Source organism: Chelonoidis abingdonii, chromosome 10, assembly GCF_003597395.2.
Source record: "Chelonoidis abingdonii isolate Lonesome George chromosome 10, CheloAbing_2.0, whole genome shotgun sequence".
NCBI classification, from domain to species: Eukaryota; Metazoa; Chordata; order Testudines; family Testudinidae; genus Chelonoidis; species Chelonoidis abingdonii.
In genome coordinates, this window is record NC_133778.1 from 64,017,416 (window position 1) to 64,040,188 (window position 22,773).

Sequence of the window (22,773 nt, forward strand, 5' to 3'; positions counted from 1 at the left end):
CACAACCTGGGAAAAGGCAGCTTCAGATTGTAAAAGATACTAAATTCCAGATGCTTTTGTTCTGTTATGGGTGAAGTAAAATTGCACTGAAAAAGCAACTTCATTTTTAATTTAACCTATTGTGTATCATGATGTAAACAGAGTGACTTACAGGATGTTATTTGCTGCATATTGTGCCTGTAAGAAGAAAAATAGATGAAATTCAAAGCTTTCAGGGAAAGAAAGATGTTTGTAACTGGAGTTCTATTTCATTTGACTGCAAGTAAACAATACTTTGCTGGTTCACTTATGAAAAGTTAGCTATTGGCTATGAAAAAACTTCATTGCATTATGTGGCATTGTGTGATATCTATTGCACAATGGACCAAATACCTGCCATGCTTGGTTGTGAGTTGTGGTCCCGTTTTTTTTAACTTCTCACCTGGAGGGAAGAGGGAAGCAAATGAAATCCTTGAGAAGAAGGTCATTTTGAAATTTCTGGGGACAGTTGACTTATGGATGCACTTCTGTGGAATTGAATAAAATGAAACTGCAGCTAACCCTGCCTTTCAGGAACCTCTGTATGGCTAAATATAGAAAAACATGTTATAAGTTTCTTTTAGGAATTGTGAAACAGTTGACATCGTTTAAATTGTGATGAAAGTCAATAATTTTAAAGTGTGGAATAAAACAAAGTTTGTACATGGCAGGGGAAGGAAGGTAAATAGATTTTAGCTTTCATGAAAAAAGGAATATATCATTTTGTGATGATTATGGCACCATAATATACTTTAAATATTTCTATTCTACAACATAGAAAAGCAAAAGAGATGATTCCCTTTTCACATATACACACACAAAAGGACAATAATCTAAAAAGGAAACTTGCAAATTTAAAAAAAAAAGTGTGTGGGGAGGGGGGAAGGGAAGAGGTGTCCTATTTGTTTCTTTAAGATGTTTAAAAAAGGCATGAACACTTTTAGGGGGAGTGTGAAAAGTTCCTGCTTATTTTTACTTATACATTCCGGTGTGATGTATCACCTTCCACCATGAAAACTCCATGGTTGGCTGGAAAACTCAGAGGATTGTTACATCAGACATACCAAGGATGAGAAATTTGAACAATTAAGAAAAGAAGGAATATTTGGTCAGGCTGTTTGTATGTTAAACACTTTTTATTTTTGTTTGTTTTTTAAAATACCAATTTATTCCAAACACTGGATAAATGGTTGGGGGAAAAAAATAGCTGCTAAAGATTCAACACCCTACCTCTTCAATTAAGGATGGCGAAAGCATCTATTCCAGTTCTCTGGCCTTCCAGTGACACAGCTAGCAAAACCAGGGAGAGGAAGACTTGACAGTAGTCATATTTCCAAGCTAAAAGACAGACAGGGAAAAATAAATTTGGGAGAGACAAGGTTAAATATCAAGCTTTATACCATAAACAAAAATATAATGTGTTTTTGTTTGTTTTTGTGTTTTGGGGACTCGTGGGGGGCAAGGGTCTCTACAAGTCCCCTTTAGACCCCACTGCAGGTCCTTGTACTCTCCCCTACTCTAGTAGGTGCCCAGGGGGGAGCGATAGCTCAGTGGTTTGAGCATTGGCCTGCTAAACCCAGGGTTGTGAGTTCAATCCTCAAGGGGGCCACTTAGGGATCTGGGGCAAAAATTGGTCCTGCTAGTGAAAGCAGCAGGCTGGACTTGATGACCTTTCAAGGTCCCTTCCAGCTTTAAGAGATTGATATAAGAGGTTCTTGGAGCACACAAAAGAAAAGTCTTCTTCCCTGTGGGAGAGGGGAGCATGTGGGAAATCAAACAAACACAAGGCAAAACAACTCAGGCAGTCTTCCTGGGTCAGCCCTTTGGGCTTAATCTACACAAGGTCCACCTTCAGCCCCTCCTTGTGAGGCATGTTGCTCTGAGGCTGGGTTGTGCAGCTTTTGGAGCAGCATGGCTTGTTCCTGTCTCCTTCTCAGCAGGCCTGTCTCACTGTCTGAGGCAGAGCAGCCTTCTTCCTGTGATAGGTTTTCCCTTTTAAGCTCCCTGCTCTCCAGGCAAGACAAGCCTTGAAAACCATGAAAGACACATACCTACATATAATGAGATGGTACATTGTGCTACAACCCTACTGTTTCAGAGTACAGAACTAGGCGGGAAGGGACCATAACATTGATTTCTTTTCATGGGAGATCAGGGATGGCAACAAACGGCCCCAGTATGGCTTCTCCAGGTTGACAGGTGAGGTACGTAAAGGGGCACAGCCGCACGCTGACATAGAAGAGAGTATCGAGCGCCTATGGGCCTCTCCAGCACTACCAAGGTGCACCTGCAAGGCTTGTCTTGCCTGGAGAGTGGGGAGCTTAAAAGGAAAAACGTATAACAGGAAGGGGCAGTGAACAGAGAGAAGGCTGCCCTGCCTCAGATAGTGAGACAGGCCTACTGAGAAGCCATGCTGCTCCTAAAGCCAGGGCTTTGTCAAGTATGACCTTAAAAATCTCTAAGGAAATGCAACTAGCCAAACAAATAAACAAGCCTGTAAACCAAAATGCCAAAAAAAGTCCATTTCAGTGGTGAGTGAAGTGAATTCTGTGAGTTTGTGTGTATGTATATTTAATATAATATGCAAGTGTGTCGAGGGAGGAGGGGAAGAGAGAGAGAAAATGTTCTTAAAGGTGTGTCACATAGGCATTAGGGTTGCATTTCTTATTTATGGCCTTTCATTAGTTCATAATAATTACAATTTCAGTACTGCTGAACTGATTGATTTTTATTTCTTTGAGAAAGATGAAAATATTTAATACTAGGTAGGAGAAGCAAAATAAATACACGAAGATGAGATGCTCTGTTGGATACCAAGTGGAGAGAGAGTCATTATGGTATCAGCTCATTTACAGGATTGGACAAGGAGATGAAACACAGCAGAGACTGGTGAGGTGCTTCACAATTTGCAAAGAGTCAGATTGCCAAACCCAAGAGTTTGAATATAAGAAAGCAAAGATACACCAGTAATTATGATTGCCTTTTTGGGGTGACATGCACAGATGTTCCCTTGCAGGAGCATTCAGACTTCTGCCCTGCATTTGTGGTTTGGCACCACTGCCTCTAGCATCATGTCCGGAACAGAACAAGAAGCATATGCGGTAATACCATTTGGTGGTGGCGCTGAAGTTAGTGGGAAGACATTCTCTCGGATTTGGCTACATCATTTCCTCTTGCTAGCAGTGGCCCCTCAATTTAGGCAATGTCAGAGCTTTGAGTTTTTGTTAGATCTGTGACCCCTAGAGACAACACATATGATTTACAGCGTTGTCGGTTTGTCCAATATATTGTCACTGTTCTTTTCTCCAAAAGTATACTGTTTGACCATGTCAAAAATTATGGAATAGTGGCATCCTTTACATCTGTCATATAGCGACACATAATTGTATCCTACATACTTTTGTGTGTGTGATTATATTGTAAATACATTATACTCTATGTATTTACAAACAGTATATGTCAAAGATGCTGAATTTTTCCGTTCACCAGAATTTGCTAAAAAATAACTACTACTGATATATTTGTTTATACCCTGGCTGTTTATTTGCTGGAAGATAAGTCTTGAGTTATAGTGCATTCTGTTTTGCTAGAGCCTGTTCCTAAGCTTCTGTTAAAATGTCAGCTCCAGACATTTCTATGGTATCAGGAGGGAAAATGTTGAAGGTTTTAAAGGCTTGTTGTTCTTAACTACCATACAGTCAACAAAAATAAGAACGAGGAATATTATGATTCTTGAGCCAGTTAAAGCTATTGAGCCATAGCTTCTCTTGAAAAATCCTAAGAAAGCTCAGCAAAGATAGTTTGCAAAGCCTCGGAAAAATTGGATTTATATTTTATATTTAAGAAGCAGCCTCATCTCTAGTAAAATGTGTGAACCTAAGATAGTTTGGGTTTGTTTGGCTTAGCCTTGTGAAGGTCAATTGTTTATCCAACATAAGTAGATTTGAATGTTAAAAGTCAAGTTATCCCACTCATTCACCAGTTCGCAAAAAGAGATTAATAATGACAAAACAAGGCAGAAACCAGAAAATAAAAAATGTATCTAATTTTCCTGGGGCATTTTGAGAAGCCCAGTTGAAGTCTGAGTTCTTCCTGATTTTTTTTTCTTTTTTGCTAACAAGTGAATGAGTGGGATAACTTGACTTAATCATTTAAGTCAAACATCATTTGTTATTCTCAGTAGCAATCAGAGACTGAGACTCAGCAGAGAGAGTTTCGCCAGGATGCTATGTGTCCTTCTCTTACTACCAATAAGGGTTATTCAGATGTATTTCCAGAACCCGCTATTGTAAACATTGTATAAAAGTCGTGAGTGCCTATCGGCTGTACTTGGCCCTAAGCAGCCATATAATCTGAGGCGATAGAATTCGCTGCGGTCTAACTCATACCCGACGCTTTAGCGTCTCTCATTTCTCGGATCGCGTTGCTAGTGGTGGGTAGCTAGTCCTCGTAGCTTTGTATCTCCTATCTAAGTCCCGCTTCTATAGTTCTCCTCTCTCCAACCATTGGAATTCTGGGTCTTGATCGAGTGCCATATTGCGCCCAAGACAAGATACATTCCTGTGTACGCAGGTGATGTACCTGTGGTAATATCGTCATTCACAATCCTCCTCTGTGAAGAGCAACTGGCAGACATCTCATTTTCTGGACCCTATTTTACGCTGGATTATCCCTGCAGACGCACTATGCACGGCAACCATGGAGCCCATTTTGCTTGTCACATGTCACCGTATGTGGTACTGGATGCTGCTGACAGACGCAGTACTTGGCAATGGCTAGCACTGCAGCAGGCATTGGTCATTGGCCTTGAAGCAGATGAGCAGAGAGGGTTACGCCATCAACCTATGGCACCGTCTGCCAGTTAAATGTGAAGCAAAGATGGACGGTTTCAGTCGTGTTTTTAGCCATCGTGCTGCTGTTACATGGGTGTGCCTGGCTGCGCCTCGCTGAGGTTCGGCCGGGGGCGCATGGACAAAATGGGAATGACTGCCTGGTTGTGTCCCCTTCTTACGTTATTGTATCTAAAAACTAGAGTCATTCCTGCACTAATGGCAAGGTGTAACTAAGAACAGAGGCACAGCTGTGACTCCGTTGTTCAAGGCCCCCACGAGATACCGCAGGACAATGGTGAGCTGCATGCCATTCACAGGGGTGCCACCTCCAACAAACCCCACATGCTTCCCTCCTCCCCAGCCCTTTCCTGGGGCTACACGTGGCCGTTCCCCCATGTTGTGTGATGAAGTATAAAGAATGAGAATAAGAAACACTGACTTTAGTGATATAAAAATGAGGGGGCAGCGTCTCCCAGCTGCTATGATAGTTCCAGGCAGGCATTAACGGCTGGGCGGGAGAGGAGGCCCGCATCCCACTGTTATGATTGTCCAGACAGTACAGAAATCATTTATCTTATAGCATGAAAGGGTTTACGTGACTTGATAGAGCTCACCTCCAGTTGCTAGATGAGGACAGTTACCAGTCATTCTGTTACCATCTATGTGAATGGACAGGAGTCATTCCTATTTTACCCCAGGCCCCCCAGCCTGCCTCCTTAAGGCCAGCCCAGGGCGCACTCCGGGGCTGCGTGGTGATGGATAGCACCGTCATAATTGTACCATCTGCCACAGGAAGGGAGATGCTAGGTTCATGTGCGAGCACTGCAGCATCCGTCTACTGGCACCACTGCATAATCAAGGTTGACATTGAAAAAAGTTAGAGATAAGCTTTTTTCTCCTTTTCTTTCGGGGCATGTCACGGGGGAGAGTCTGCAGGGGTGTAAGTTTTTTATGATGACATTAATACCCTTGAAACAACCGTTGGAACTTTTTTGACCCTCCTGTATTTGGGAGCTCAGCAAGAATGCAAATGCTTGCGGAGCTACTGCAGGTACATTTTGGCGTATAGCTGGAGTACTCAGTATCCGCCTCCCCCTCCCTACCATCTGAGATGAGCGTCCATTTGCTTCTTTGTGGCTTTCTGTTCCGCTTTTCCCACAGCACTGGGCTGTTGGCTGTTTTGTTCTATCATAGCCTGAGAGATTTTTCCAATGCGTTTTCACTTTCGTCTTCTGTAACGGAGCTCGATAGAACAGATTTGTTCTCCAGTATCCTACCCATGCTGGGGAGCGTCTTTTGGATTTGAGTACTGCACTCGCCACATTGCTAATTCAGAGCTCCATCGGTGGGCAACATCAGGAAAATCTATAATTCAAGTATCGCGGGGCTTTTTCCTGTCTACCATGGCACAGTGCTCTGTAGTTCAGATGCACTGTTCAGTAAGGTCACAATGGTGCACTGTGAGGGTGCCGCCCGGAGGCCAATTACTTCGGTTTGCGCCACACTAAACCTCAATCAGAAATGCAATAACGATTTCAAGCGCTACTCCCTCTGTCGGGAGGAGTACAGAAATCAGTTTAAAGAGCCCTATATATCGATATAAAGGGCCTTCGTTTGTGGAATGGCGTGCTGGGTTAAATTTGTTAATTGCTGCCTAAATTTGTTAAAGCGTAGTGTAGACCAGCCTTTTAGAACTACATGCTGCCTTTGTTGGCACTTAGGGAGTCACTTAGCTCAGTGGAGGCATATTGCTGCAGGGCAATGCAATGAGGGTCAACAACTTCCCCTGTTTTTTGCTAGCTTGTGAATAAATGGGGTTAATTTCCTTACTCCCAGTTCTGTCTCCAGCACTAATCCACACACCCGTTTTTGGAAACGTACAAGTTTACGGTTCTTATACAAATAATGTGCCATATGCAATTTAGCTTAGTTTATTAGTTTGTCATCTCATATCACATTCAGCTGCATCCACTTGTCCACTCTGCTCTAAAGATCTGGTAACTGGATGCTGTGGGGGAAGCAGTTAACTTTCTTTATAAACCGTATTTATTTCCTGACTTTTTTAGTAACTACATAAATACAGAGGCTTAAACACTGTCGTATTGCTGGTGTTGACAAGGAAAGAACAGACGGCCTCATTTGCCTTGTTAGAGAACATTCAACCTATGAGGAAAAAAGTATATGTGAAAACCAATGTTCCCTCTAGTTTTTTTCATCCATGTGCAGAATGAATTTTGTTATGTGAACCAATATTGAGGTATGTGCAGATGGGTGGCACCAGAAGAAACAAAAAACCTAGATATATATTTTTAAAAAGTTACCGTAGGGATAATTCCTCCAGCCAGAACAGGTTAGGCATTTTAGAACTCGCTACTCAAAGAATTAAATTTAAGCATAAGAGAGAAATAAAAATTATTAAATGCGTAGACCAGTCAAAAGACTAAAATAATAGCACTTCAAAGGAATAAAATTACAGAGAATATATGTGCATTGCAGGAAGTATCGAGAAGAAACAACAACAATAATAAAAGTATATGTTGGGAGGTGAGTGTGAAAGAGCGTGTGTATGAGACAGGGATACACTGTGTGTGTGTGAGACAGAGACACACTGTGTGTGTGAGAGAGATAGACACCATGCTGCCCCTTTAAGTATGCTGCCTCTTCAAGTAGATCAGCACTCACCAGTCTGAAGCCTGTTTGTTCAGACACAGTAGTAGCCGCCAGCAAGCTCCATCCCATTCCTGAGCTCTGTTGTGTTCCCCCCTCCCCCCATGGAGATGGGATACATGGGCGTGGGGAGGTGGACACTCTGATATCAGAGCCCTCCTCCCCCCACTCTGAACAGCAAGAAGGAGGATCCCGGGAGCTGCTGGCCAGGGGCTCCAAGGCAGAGAGCAGGAGCCGTGCGGCAGTGGAGGAGGGGCACCTGAAGTGCACAGCACTTGATAGACTGCTGGGCAGCCGCACATCTTAGAGAGAACTTAGAACATAAGAACGGCCATACTGGGTCAAACCAAAGGTCCATCAAGCCCAGTATCCTGTCCTCTGACAGTGGCCAATGGCAGGTGCCCCAAGGGGAATGAACACAGGTTATCTTCAAGTGATCCATGCCCTGTCACCCAGTCCCAGTTTCTGGCAATCAGAGGCTAGGGACACCATTCTGCCCATCCTGGATAATACCCGTTGATGGACCTATCTTCCATGAATCTATCTAGCTCCCTTTTGAACCCTGTTATAGTATTGGCCTTCACAACACCCTCTGGCAAGGAGTTCCAGAGGTTGACAGTGTGTTGCATGAAAAAATACTTTGTTTGTTTTAAACCCGCTACCTATTAATTTCATTTGGTGGCCCGTTATTCTTGTATTATGAGAAGGAGTAAATAACACTTCCTTATTTACTTACTCTACACCACTCATGATTTTATAGACCTATATCATATCCCCCCTTAGTCACCTCTTTTCCAGGCTGAAAAGTCCCAATTTTATTAATCTCTCCTCATACAGAAGCCATTCTATACCCCTAATCATTTTTGTTGCCCTTTTCTGAATCTTTTCCAGTTCCAATAGACCTTTTTAGAGATGGGGCGACCGTATCTGCACGCAGTATTCATGGTGTGGGCAAACCATAGATTTATTCAGAGGCAATGTGATATTTTCTGTCTTATTATCTATCCCTTTCTTCATGATTCCCATGTTTGCTTTTTTGACTGCCGCTGCACCTTGAGTGGATGTTTTCAGAGAACTTAAGTGAAAACTGTTGGTTGCTTACTCTAGGACTGCTTTATTTTGTATCATTGTATTTTGTAACATTTAAAAACTAGTAATGCTGACTATTAGCATGGAAGTTCAGAAAATGTGAGCATAATAGAGAGAAGCCCACCCATACTAAGGTCTAATAAGTTCTCTGATTATAGGTTGAGCTGGTAGCAATACTTACAACTCTTCCCATTATAAAATCCTATTTTCAGTTGTTTATAGTTTTGCCAGATTTTAAGACAATTTAGCTCAGAAGTTTTAGTGCCTCCATACTTTTGGAGCAGGGACTTAAAATATGGAAGGAAGGATGCACATTTTGCTGTTTGCATGTGGGCAAAAACAAATTTGGCCAAGTTATGAGCCATTGAAAAGTCACGTATTCACACAGTAAAATCTCTTGTTAGAGTTCGGCAGCTAAATGCTCTGAAGATTCTGTTTGTACTGAGCATGCTCCATTCCCTCACACTCCTGTATGTGACTGGACTGTAGATGTGCCATCTACACATTGTAACTGATCATGCTGTGTCGCAGTGTGACATAACCAAGGTAAAATCTGCAGTGATGAACAGCTGTGTCCCCTCACGTCTCTAACCTGGGGTGCCTTTTACACTGCTTCATGGTGAGAGCTACCATTCCTGGCCTTCTCACACAAAGCATCTAGTATGTAGTAGTATATTACTGTATTCATAGTTATATTGTATGAGTGCTGTAGCCAGCCACTCTTGACTTACACTAGAGAGCAACACCAAAAAAAACTCCCAGTCCCAGACTTTCCCCAAAAATGTGTATCTTGTACTGCCCAGCCATCTCCTGGACAATACAAGCTAATATAAATCTGTCATTTTATTAATAGAAAATGGTATGCACTCATCCTGATATCCCAAATGGAGTTTCCTAAACACTTCAATGTCAACATACTGGTTTAGATAAAACAATAGAACGAGTTTAATAACTACAAAGGGATAGATATTAAGTGACTAAGTAATGAGACATAAAAGTCAGAATTGGTTATAAGAAAAATAGAAGTAAAATGCATACTAGAGTGAATTCAAAGCAAGGTCTCTTTTACCATGGTTCAGCAGTCCTACTGGCTGAACTTCTTTCAGTCAGGATCCTTCATCCAGCTGAATGCTGCTTCCTTTGTTCTTCAGGCGTTGTAGATCACATAGGTAGAAAGAAAGGGAGGAATGATTTGGTGCATCTACCCTCCCCTGTTACAGTTCTTTCTCTTCTTTGAGAAGCATTTCCAGTTGAGGTTCAGGAGACAAAAAGTCTGTGTGGATGGGAACCCCAAACTATTTCTTTTCAAGATGTAGATTTTTCCCCCATGTCCCTTTTCCTGCCAATGAATAGCCACTTAAGCAGGTGATGGCCCATTTGTCCTGTTGAAACTAGGCTAATGTGTCAGCTAGTCTTTCGTCTCTGAGGAACTGGTCTGGCCTCTCCCCAGACTTGGAATATGTCTTAGTAACACCATACAATGGAATCTTATAATTTTACGTTACACAATGTTGCAAGTTGAGTTTTCAAATGATACCTCACAAGCCATACTTGTACAAAAATTATTATACTAGTGTGTAAGGGGTGAATACAGGGGTACAGACTATTACACCCAGAGATGTAAGGGCAAAGGAGAACTTTCCCAAGGCCCATTGAGGCACCAAGCAAATGAAGGGAGAGCCAGGAGACTGTCTCTCCTGTCATCTCAATGTTCCTGTTGCTGGCACCCAGAGAGTGTGGCAGGGAAGGAGGAAGTAACCTGACTTGAATGCAGAGGGGGTGATAGAGCCGGGGGTGGGAGTGGAGGATCAGCCTATAGGAGAGGGCATTGATATAGGCAGAGAGGTTGTGGTAAGGAGCTGATGGGGGGGCAGGCAGGCAGTGGGGAGTCAGTAGATGTAGGGCTGAGCACAGACGGGCTGTGGGGGAAAGGGTAAGAGACAGTAAAAGAATGTTAAGTTAGCACAGTCAAGCACTCAAAAGTAAGGAAATACCAGTGTTAACATTCTTTGCAACCTCAGTTTGATCTCCTTGTGCATATGTATTATAGTAGTATTTAATTACATGGATGCATACTGTTGTTTCTGCCGGACTCCTGCTTCATTCAAGTTAGAATGAACAGTGCTTATGCAATGAATCAAGGCCATGTCGTGAATTAAGCTGCTAAATGTAGGACCCCTGCCTCATTTGTTACAGAAGTTGGAAGCTGCACGGTGAATGAGGCTGGACTGAAGGACAAGAAAGAATTGTATTGGTTGGATGACACTCTGAAGATGCAGTTGTACTATAACTCCTACTGTTGAAGCAGTTATATCAATATAAAAGGAAACATGGAACCAGCAAAAATTATACCAGTATAAACAGTTTTATAGTGATGTAACTACATCTACATTAGGGCTTTTACTAGAATAATTTTATCATTACAAATATCACACCCCGAACCAACATAACTATGCCAGTCAGGGGCAGCTCCAGGCACCAGCACGCCAAGTGCATGCTTGGGGCGGCAAGCCGCGGGGGGCGCTCTGCCGGTTGCTGCGAGGGCAGCAGACAGGTTGCCTTTGATGGCATGCCTGCAGAGGGTCCACTTGTCCCATGGCTTTGGTGGACCTCCCGCACGCTGCCGCCGAATTCGCAGGACTGGGGAGGCAAGCCACCGAAGGCAGCCTGCCTGCCATGCTTGGGGCGGCAAAATACCTAGAGCCGCCCCTGATGCCAGTAAAAGTTTGATGTAATTACTTACTTTCAAAAGGTACGTTGTCACTGTCTTGTCAAGACATGCAGAAAAAGATGAAGGTAAACAGTTCACCGGGGTCAAAGACATGGAGATGGCTGTCTCCTTCTAGAGCAGTAGCTTAGAAAAAATCCCAAAGGACATAAGGGATCCAGGAACCATTACCACCATCTACGCAGTCTACAAACTTCTTCCTACGTTCAAACCATCCTTTCTGGATAGCTATAAATGGTGGAATCCATACACCTTTGAGCACAAAATGTATGAAATCATAGATTAAAATCATGAAAAAAATTGCTGAGTTCATTTGAAGTACTTGGGCAGCTCTTAATGTACTATACAGGGTATGACAAATGAGTGTTTGTGTAAATCAATAAACCTTTCTATAAAGGGACTACTGGTTTAGTATGAATAACAAGGAAATGCACAGAGTAACCAGTGTTCTAGCATTCTGTCAGTGTTTTTAAAGTTCACTGTCATAACTCTGTTCCCCTTGACCTTTATCAATGATATCTTCAAAAAATTTTGACTTACTAACTTGACATACGACCTTTAAACCCTCATTTCCTTTCCCCTCAGTGCCGAATACGTCTGCTATCCTGCCCTCCATATTCCTTTGTTTCATATCTTGACTCTGCAATAATTGGTTCTTGAAAGAAAATCAGTCTTTTGGAGGAAAATTCAGTAGTTTTTTTTTTTCTTCCATCATATTTGTAAAAGTGTTGAAGACTTTCTCCAATCGGTATACTGTGTCACACTTTTCTTCTGCAGATCTCAAAGTACTTATCATGAACTAATTCATATCTTTCATAAGACCCTTGCTGAGGTGGGGGTGGGAAATATTTTTATTCCGGCTCTGACATCCTGAAAATATTTATAGCTTTACTGGAGATATAATCTGCCTTTTCCACCCTGAAAAGTAGATCAAACTAAGAAATGAATACGTCTCTAGTAATGACTGTATCTTGGCGATGGTGTCAATGCCAGAAAACCCCTATTTTATACAAAGTAATCTTAAGTTTTCACTTTCTAATTGATTTTCCATAAATTCAGTCTTATGGTTTAGAACAAAGTTGTCTCTAATTAAGGCAGCTGAATTTTGCTTAGCATTATCCAGTTACTGATTTAAAACGTTATATTTCCCACTAACTGTTTGGAGAGACTCTTCTACAGTAGAAACCTTTTATTCCAATTTGAAGATATGAAGCACATAAGCCTCTATCTTGGCATCAGCAGGATCTTATAGTGCCTTAATAGCATGCGAAGCAGTATGTAATGACTCATCTAATGGCAAGCTTTCTTTGCAACGTGTCTCTGACTGAATGATACTACATGATGAGGGCTGAGACCCTAGCAGAGAAATGCTTACCCACGATCTGAGCTGCTGAAACACTAGTGACAGACCATACATGTCCCTGGTCCCTGGGACTGTTTACCATGATTAGACTGCTTTGGCTTTTAGGTTGTTTTGTTTAGTTGTTTATGTTCCGTGTGTGTAATGGGACGTAAGAAAACACAGAAGAAAAAAGATGTGCACAGATCCATTAGAATAAAAGTACAGCTGTATCTAAAACCAGAATGACTGCAGAAACCAGACAATTGGTACTTAAGAAAGTGCCGTCATCAATAATCTTCCAGCTTTCTTCCTTTTGATTTATGGACTCATCTCCTAGGTTATGTCAGGTGAAAAACTTCTATTTCTGTATTATGCCTCTGAGGGTTAGTAAACATGACTTAGTTTTCATTCTATAGAGGTCATCAGCTTGCTATAGCAACTTAGCTTGGTATACATACAGCTTGGAGTTTACTGTCCCACTTTGCACCCCCCACAAAAAATATGTAATAGAGGCACAATATACAGAGTTTCTCAGAGTACCTTTTCAAATAATTATAAGGAGTGATGCTGCTTAATTCCATGCAAATCCCACAAGCCTTTCCCAATCAGAAGATGTCTGGAATCTGAATTCTTGGGGGTAGAGGAACCAAGGATCATTAGGTTTCCCAGCACCATGAAGTAAAATGTCTGGGTAATAAGAGTGGTGGAAGACTTCCACAATTCTCTACCATTCTGTTCTTCCAAAGAGAAAAAGCACATTGGCTTGAAAGAAAAGTGTTGGGTTAAGACTACAAACTCTATTCCCAAGTTTATATATATGTAAATATTATAGAGATGATTGTGGTTTACTGTAAGTGTTCTGTTGCAATATGGGGTGACATACTGTATAAAGTATAGATCTGTCAACCCACCAGGATCCTAAATGAAGTCTGTGAAGTGTTCCCTTCCTTGCTCAGTCCTCATTACAAAAATACTAAATGGGCATGATTTGCTCAGCAATCAAGAGGCAAGCTAGCATAGGCTGGATTACATCCTTTCTGTACACATTCAAAGCCACTGGTGTGAAAAAGTTTGTATTATACAGATATTTCCACTGTGGCAGGCAAAGAGGAAAAATGTACTATTTATTATTAATGCGGTCATGCTCAGATTTCCTAATTTTGGCAGTGTATTCATCAAGGAATAGCTTGCTGAAGTCGTATATTAGACAATAAAACATAAGCAGTTTTAGATTTAGCTTCCATTTTATTACTACATCACAGCAGTCAAAATAAGACAGACTGAAAGAAATGTAGGGCTCAGTTTTGATATTTTGTAGTAGCGTGTTTACTGTATGACTGTATATTGTTAGCAGATCTTTTAGGCATCTGGACATGGGAGCAATCTGTATCATATATTTTTTTCAAGCTTACTATTTTAGGGCTAGATTGTAAAATACCTATTCATGCTGGTGAGTACTGACTCAAAAATAAAACTATAATTGCAAATTCACATAAACAGATTCAACATGCTCAGTACATTCAAATATATCCTATCTATCCTCTCCCTGAAATCAAATTGGCCCAAAACCTTCAGAAGTATTTGTAGGGGAACAACCAAAGGTTCAGTTACAAGTCAAATCTTTTAGGTTGTTTGTATTTTCTCTGTGGTTAGCATCTGCCAACATTTTGAACATTTCCCTGAGGAAGTGGTGTGTCCACAGTAATGTCTGATTTGTATGTTCCCTCAGATGATGCTGATGGTTCAATGCAGCTGTTTTCTGGTATAATGTTATTGCTTCAGTTGGGGCACCAGTATCGGAACAATTTATGGATCCCCAAGTTTTACTTCTTTTATCAGTCATGGAGTCACCCCCAAATCTTGTAGTGGGTCAGTGTGGCAGTGCCAAAACACATTGGGTGCCATTTGTACTCTGTAGGACAAAGTACTCATTTGTGTGCTAAGAATTGCTGCAGTCCATGTACTGGTCTCTGGTAATCATGCACCCACCCTGCTTGATCCATTTGTAGCTTACAAGGTGCACTCTCTCCATAGCTTAACTTATTTGACTATTTCTGACTTGTAGGCCTAGATCTTTAATAAGTCCGAGCATGACCTGAGATTTCAGTCCAGAAACAGAATTTCAGACATTTGGTTCATCATGGCATGTTGTGCATTTTGATATGCTAGTAAGAAGCATGCCAACTTCTGTAATGACCCCTTCTCGTCTTTTATGGATCACAGAGCTTGTATAGAAGTTTGTACAAGTCTTTCAACCAAGCCATTTGTGGCTCGGTGGCATGGTGCTGAGGTAACATGTCTAACATCATTTTTCTTTGTGAATGACTGAAACTCTTCTGAACTTAACTGAAGGCTGCTGTCACTCACAACTTATTCCTGAGTCGAGTTCTTGCAAACAAAATTCAAAGATTTTTCTACCATCTGTGCAGCTGTGGTGGTTTTCATGCAAAAAATATGCAACCATTTGGAATGGGCATCCACCACTACTAGACATATTATTCTCCAAAATGGTCCTGCAAAATCAGTATGCAGACACTACCACGGTGTGGAGGGCCATTCTGAGGGGTATAATGGTGCTGGTTTAGGCATTCTGGTACCGGTTGGCATCATAAATATTCCTTAGTAAGTGGCTCTATTTGTTAGTCAATGCCTGGTCACCATAGAAAACGTTCTGGCAAATGCCTTCATTTTTACTCCTCCTAGGTTACTTACGGGGATCTTTTCTAAGACTGTTATATGCAGTTTGCTAGGTATAATAACATGAATTCCTGGATGTATCATAAATTCAACTTTGCCAGTGTAAATGGGTGCCAAATTAGGGCTCTCAGTATATTTCCAGCCCTTCAGAGTGGCTTCAAAAACCTAAGCTAGTGTGGGATCCATCTTGGTTTCTTGCTCGAATAAACTACAAGTCACTGGGCACTCAATGTGTAACAAGTTTACAAATCTGATAAATTTTGTTTTTGTTACTGGTTGCCCTTCAACTAGCATTGGCCGATGGGGGAGCCTGTCTGGGTTCGTGTGAGCATCTGTTCTTTTGAATTCAATGCTATAGATATAACCTGCTAAGAAGAGGGCCAAGCATTGTACTCATGCCGCAGTTGTCACGGGAACTCCCTTCCTCAAATGAAAGATTGATACCAGGGCTTGGTGCTCTATGAAAAGTGTGACTTTCCTCCCATATAAGTATGGGTTGAATTTCTTTGCACCCAATACCAGACTTAAAGCCTCTTTGTCTATTTGTGCATAGTTACATTCTGGCACTGAGAGACTGGAAGCAAGAGCTATGGATCTCTCACTGCCATCTGGCTTGGTGTGCAATATAACCATCCCAATTCCATGTAAAGAAGCATCACATGCTAACTTGACAGGCAGCGGTGGGTTGAAGTGCATTAGCCCACAGAACAAATGACCAATTGTTTTGCTTCCAGGAAAGCTTTTTGACACTCACATGACTATACTGACTTTTGACCAGTTTGTAGCAAGCAGTTCAGCAAATGCAACACAGTTGCTCAGTGTGGTTCAAATAGGCTATAGTAGTTAAAAAATCCTAGAAATGATCTAAGTTATGACACATTCTTTGGCAGCGGAGCTTTCAGCACTGCTTTAATCTTCTTCTGAGATTTATGTGGGCCTTGTGTATCAGTAACGTGCACACAATAAGCTACGGAGTCCTTGAATAGTTCACATTTTATGCAATTGGCTTGTAACCCATGTTCTTTTAGACACTTTAATATCCTCTTCAGGGATTCCAGATCTTCCTCTTCGCTTCTACTGGTCACAGTCATGTCATCCAGATACCACTGTGTTCTCGGAATACCTCGCAAAACTTGGTCCATTGCCATTTAGCAGTAGCTGAAGGAAATACTACACACTAGCCTGCTGTACTGGTAGAGAGTTTTTTGTGTGTTGTTTGTGAGGTTTGCCTTAGACTCTTCCTGAACTTCCTTGTGTAGGTATTTTCAATACAGTGTTTATGGTGACCTTAATACATCCACAAACACTAACTGCATTGCATTTTTTTTACAACTGGAATGATAGGAGTTCCCCATTTACTCCAGACCACTTTTGAAAGTATGCCCTGTCTTTCCAGACTTTCCAATTCAGCATCTACCTTTGAGCGAATACGGTAAGGTACAGGTTGAGTTTTGTGAAACTTGGGTTGTGCTTTCTCGACGAGGATTATTTTAGCCTTCATGTGTTTTAGAGTTCCTGTGCCCTCCTTGATTATTCCCAATGCTCGACATAGTATCCCTTCCAGCTGCTGTTCACCTGTTTTAGTGGGGTATACTGAAAGTGACTTTATAGATCTTTATAGATTTCCAATCCAGAAGAACATATTCATAAACAATCTGAAAAAAGGGGTAAACAGGGAGGTGGCAAAATTTGCAGATGATACAAAACTACTCAAGATAGGTAAGTCCCGGAAGACTGTGAAGAGCTGCAAAAGGATCTCTCAAAACTGAGTGACTGGGTAACAAAATGGCAGATGAAATTTAATGTTGATAAATGCAAAGTAATGCACACTGGAAAACATAATCCTAACGATACATATACAATGGTGGGGTCTAGGTTAGCTGTTCCCACTCAAGAAAGAGATCTTGGTGTCATTGTGGATAATTCTCTGAAATCATCCACTCAATGTGCAGCAGCAGTCAAAAAAGTGAACAGAATGATAGAAATCATCAAGAAATGGATAGATAATAAGACAGAGAAAACATCATATTGCCTCTGTATAAATCCATGGTACACCCATACCTTGAATACTGCATGCAGATGTGGTCGTCCCATCTCAAAAAAGATATATTGGAATTGGAAAAGTTTCAGAAAAGGGCAGCAAAAATGATTAGGGGTATAGAATGGCTTCCGTATGAGGAGAGATTAATAAGACTGGGACTTTTCAGCTTGGAAAAGAGATGACTAAGGGGGGATATGATAGAGGTTTATAAAATCATGAATGATATAGAGAAAGTAAATAAGGAAGTGTTATTTACTCCTTCTCATAATACAAGAACAAGGGACCACCAAATGGAATTAATAGGTAGCACATTTAAAACAAACATAGAAAGTATTTTCTCAAGCAACGCACTGCCAACCTCTGGAACTCCTTGCCAGAGAGTGTTATGAAGGCCAATACTATAACAGAGTTCAAAAGGGAGCTAGATAGATTCATGGAAGATAGGTCCATCAATGGGTATTATCCAGGATGGGCTGGAATGGCGTCCCTAGCCTCTGTTTGCCAGAAGCTGGAGTTGGGTGATAGGACATGGATCACTTGATGATAACCTGTGTTCATTCCCTTTGAGGCACCTGCCATTGGCCACTGTCAGAGGACAGGATACTGAGCTTGATGGATCTTTGGTCTGACCCAGTATGGCTGTTCTTATATTCTTAACCATTCATGGCCCCACAGGGCTTAGCCCCCATTCTCAATGATATGGGAGTCTAATAAACATTGCTTATTGTTATACTCTACATTCACTAGCTTTACTCCAGTTGGTAGTATCTTTTTTTCCCATATATGTTTTAGTAACAACAGTGTTTCCCTCAGTTAGTTATTTTTAAAGTTTTCATATATTCCATACATGGGACTATGGAGTCAGTGTCCAATTCCATTTCAAGCATTTTTCCCACCACACAGGGTGTCAACCCATTGCTGATGTGTAATTTTTGCTCACACTATATCCACAACTGGCTTCTCCACTCTGTCAGTCTGTGTCACGACTGCTTCTGTCTACAGAGTGTACATTGACATTCCTTTTTCTATATTCCAGTTTGGTCTCTTCCTTATTTCTTACAGCATGACAAGTGTTTGGATATGACCTTTTTAATTACAGTTTTTGCAATGTGCATCTTTAAATAAGCAACCACAAGGAGCATGGAACACTTTTCCAAACTGATAAGAAGTGTCTGTTTCCTGAGTGGACTGGCACTTTCCTTGGGTTTCAGATAGTTTGTGCATTCCTAATTCTGTTTTAGCTCTGGTATGCATGAATGATGTCCTCTTGGATATTTGAGCATCCAGCTCCCAAACTCTTACTGCTGCTTTTGTTATTCTGACTTCTGCTTCCACCTTTGCTTCTGCTTCGAATTTACAGCTTTACCTTTTGCTGCATCATGTTCCACCGTTTTGCTGGGACACTTAGAAACTCCCTTGTAACCAAATGTTGAATCTATGGGTGTGCTTTATGGTGCAGTTATAATGCAGAGAAATTCATAACATTTGCTGATGTCTCTGGAGTGTATTGCTGACTTTATAAAACTGTTTGCTTAGAAATGTAAGGGATCTCCATATGTTGCTCTCTTTTCTCACCCTTTGGCTTTTCTCTAGGATGCTTAAATACTGGCTATTATGGGCATTTCTCTTTCTTCTTCCAACACATTATTTTAGGTTAATCTTGAATTTGGAATAAAGGTCGGTGAATTAACTAATTGCAGTTTTGCTCAGGTTTCTTTATTTTTTATTTTTTTATTTTTTTTCCTATAAAGAGATAACTGTTGCTCTTGCTCGGCAAAATTTTCCCGTAAGATGTGTTTGATTACATCAATAAACTTTTTGGTCTGGAATGCAAACATTAGCCATGCATGTGACCATTGTCTCTTAACCACAATTATTTTTTGGAACGTCATTTATTAGGCTTTTATGGATTATCAGTTTAGTAAAAGGGAGGTGAGTAATATAAACTTTTTAATGGTTTTAATTCTCTGAATGTATTGATTATGATGTTATGGTTGCGTGATGTGAAGGATATGACTGGGGACCAGGGACAACATATAGATTCCCAAGGCCAGCTTTAATTTGCACATTTTTATATTTTGTTTTATTTTTCGGTCTTTGAGAGGAATATAGTTGAACCTTGCTCTTATTTGAAACTCATGTATATGTTTCTGTTATATTTTGGGGAATTTCTGTGACACACGAGCTTCCCAAGGTAAAGGCAAAATTATATAGAAGAGTATGGTGATTTAATGCAATTTAAATTTTAATACCAGCTTGTGCTATTTTTTTCATGTGCTTTACAGAAAAAACTCAGAAGAGTGAATAATTAAGGACAGATTAAAGCCATTAGTATATAGGAAACTTTTAATTTTTAAACCGACATTTGTTAGAATGAAATTTATTGTTTGACTTTAAGATTTTATTTAGATGTTGTAAAATATAATTCCTTTTCACTTTTGAAATGATGGACTTTGGCATGTGTTGTTAATGTAGTGGATTAAGAAAATTACTTTTTATGATTAGAGATGTAATTTACCCATCAATTATTATGTGGCCACTATATCCACAGTTACTCAATTTCAGTGCCCTGGAATGGCTTATTGTGGCTTTTAGCTTGGGTTAGATTCTGTTTCCACCAAATACTTTCTCCATGCAGATTGGGTGTCAGTTTCAATGTACAGTACCAGAAACAAAAATTGACGTGCAAACTATCATTTGCAGTGTTTTACTAAAGACTATCTTTGCATCTGACAAGACTAGCTTACAGATGTACTTAAAATGTCAATACTTGTATTTCTCTAAATTGTAATGTATTTTTTGGATAACTTCATAAAACTAATGACATTTCAGTTTTATTTATAACAATAACTTAAAGCAAATATGTTTTGTGTATTTTTAAGCGATTATTTTGGATCCTGAGGAGGAATGTGCAGTAAATTCATTGAATAAGTTGTCATGTAGCACAAAATACCTAGTGATTCATTTGCATTATATTTTTGCTTCTTACTACAGGCAGAGAATTCAGCATTGGCTCTGGAAAATGAAAATCAAAGAGAACAGTATGAAAGGTGCCTCGATGAGGTAATGTAGATTTAAGAAAGATTTTATGACTGAGTTTCTCTGACTGTAATGAACAACAAGCAGGCAGTTTCCCCAAGCCTGCCTTTGCAGTAGGTTCCCAGCCCTAGAGGCTCTGTTAACTTTCTCTAACACGCACGCACGCGTAAAATCAGGGAGCCCTCACCTCACATGCCTAGTTTAGGAGCCCTCAGCTCACATGCCTAGTTTAGCATCTGCTCAGGCCTCCCCATGCAGCCCATTGCCTTGGGTGATGGCTTCTGTTGTTTTCGGCTATTTCATTACCTAAAGGGACTTAACTGCTCCTTCCATTTAGCCTGAAAGAAGGGTGCTTAGCACCAGGCCCAGCTTAACCAATGTGCACTCTGTGACCTTGCACTGGGCCCCCCTCTCAGGGGGGTGGGAGGGAAAGGAGAGAAGGGCTGGCGACCACTGGGGATGGGGGGGAAGCCACGAGTAACTGGCCTGTCAGAGCATTTTATTTTGCCCACTACATTAATCCTCATGCTGAAAGGGAGGATTCCCTCCCCAAATTCCTGATCTCACTGCAGTGCTGTGATCCGCTGCCGCTGTGAGAGTGTTCTGTTGCTCCTGTAGTGGATGGCACTGGCTAGCTGCGCTGGGATCTTTTTACTTGGAAGCAAAGCATGCTCAGGCCATTGCGGCTGCCTAACTCGTGTAAGAGCTGGTGTTACTGGTTGTTGCCCTATGGAAGAATATGTAGCCTCTTTAAAACAAACACAAACAAACAAATAAAATATGGCCTACCAAAAGGTTTTAATGGATTTTGTGGCTGTCTGCACCCACCATCATATGCTCTGTCTAGTTTGGCTTTAACCAGATCTATGATTGTCTGTCTATAACTCAGATAGACAGAAGCCGTTACACTTTGCATCATAGCAACACATAGCAGCCTGTGCATTTAAAAAAGCAAACCACTACCCTACACACACAATTCTCTCCTTGGAGAAAGGACGAGAGAGAGAGAACAAATCACATATGACAGACACTAGTCACATCCCTGAATGCACTGATGGAAGGTCCTCAGATATTATGGTGGTGTAAGAACCTAATTCGGATAGAATATAAGAATTTAATAAGTTTAATATGAAATTATGAAGCTTTGTTTTTTATTATCTTCTTGTCTTGGATATGATGTGGCTACAGAAGACATTTCAGCACTGGGTTAAGTGAGACAGTTACCCATCAATAAGAAAATAGAAGGAGTCCACGTATTTAGACTAAGCGTTTTGGGGCAGGAGCCTCTTTTTGGTGTGTATTTGTACAGTGCCTAGCACAAAGGCGTCCTAGTCTATGATTGTGGCTCCTACGTGCTACTGCAATACAAATAATAGTAATTTTAAAACTGTGCTCCAGATTTTATTTTCTCAGTGCTTAAGTCAGGTAATTCAGGTCTCCCGCTGTCATATCTGTCCCTTCCCACTCTGAACGCTCTCCTGGAGGCAGTGTTTCTTGTCTGTAAGTGACAAGGGCTGCTGCTCCAAAATATATGTTAGTCTATAAGGTGCCACAGGACTCTTTGTTGCTTTGTACATTTTCTTGTGTCTTGCCTCTCGTCTTTTCTGTGTTCCCTTCTTTTTTTTTCTTATGCCTCTATTATTTCTAATCTCCTCTATTCTTCTTTGCCTCACCTGTTACCCACTCTATTTCTCATCTCTTTCCCCACCTCCAATCCTTTGACCTTGCTCTTCCTAGTGATATTGTAACCTGCCTTATCTCAGCCAAGATAGGCCTGGACCTATGTGAGCAATGATGCACATAAATTGGTTTCAGCAGCCATGACAACCTCACCACAAACCCGAAGACAAGCCCTGTGAGTTCCAACTATGGCCTGGTCTACACTACGCGTTTAAATTGATTTAAAGAGCGTTAAATCGATTTAACGCTGTACCCGTCCCACTACAACGCCCTTTATATCGATATAAAGGGCTCTTTAAATCAATTTCTGTACTCCACCCCGACGAGAGGAGTAGCGCTAAATTCGATATTAACATATCGGATTATTTGATACAACAGATTTGTCTCCCCATCCACAGTGACCGATCTAGTATCTTCTATAGGTCATGCTGAGCTCTTTTTGGATTTGAGACTGCATCGCCACCCGTGCTGATCAGAGCTCCACGCTGGGCAAACAGGAAATGAATTCAAAGTTGCGGGGCTTTTCCTGTTTACCTGCCCGCTGCATCGAGTTCAATTGCTGTCCAAGCGGTCAGTGGTGCACTGTGGGTCCCCGCCCGGCGGAGGCTCAATAATTCGGATTTTCCGTCCACACTAACCA

At 41.1% G+C, this 22,773-nt stretch overlaps 1 protein-coding gene across 4 annotated transcripts in view; it reads left to right on the plus strand.

The window, feature by feature from the left end:
- Nucleotides 1-22,773, plus strand: part of NCKAP5 (NCK associated protein 5) — a 608,460-nt gene that overhangs the window by 448,042 nt on the left and 137,645 nt on the right. For all 4 annotated transcript variants that reach the window (XM_075070259.1, XM_075070261.1, XM_075070260.1 and 1 more), the window contains one exon: nt 20,409-20,477. In XM_075070259.1, coding sequence (XP_074926360.1) covers nt 20,409-20,477 — 69 coding nt within the window. The remainder of the gene's footprint in view (nt 1-20,408; nt 20,478-22,773) is intronic.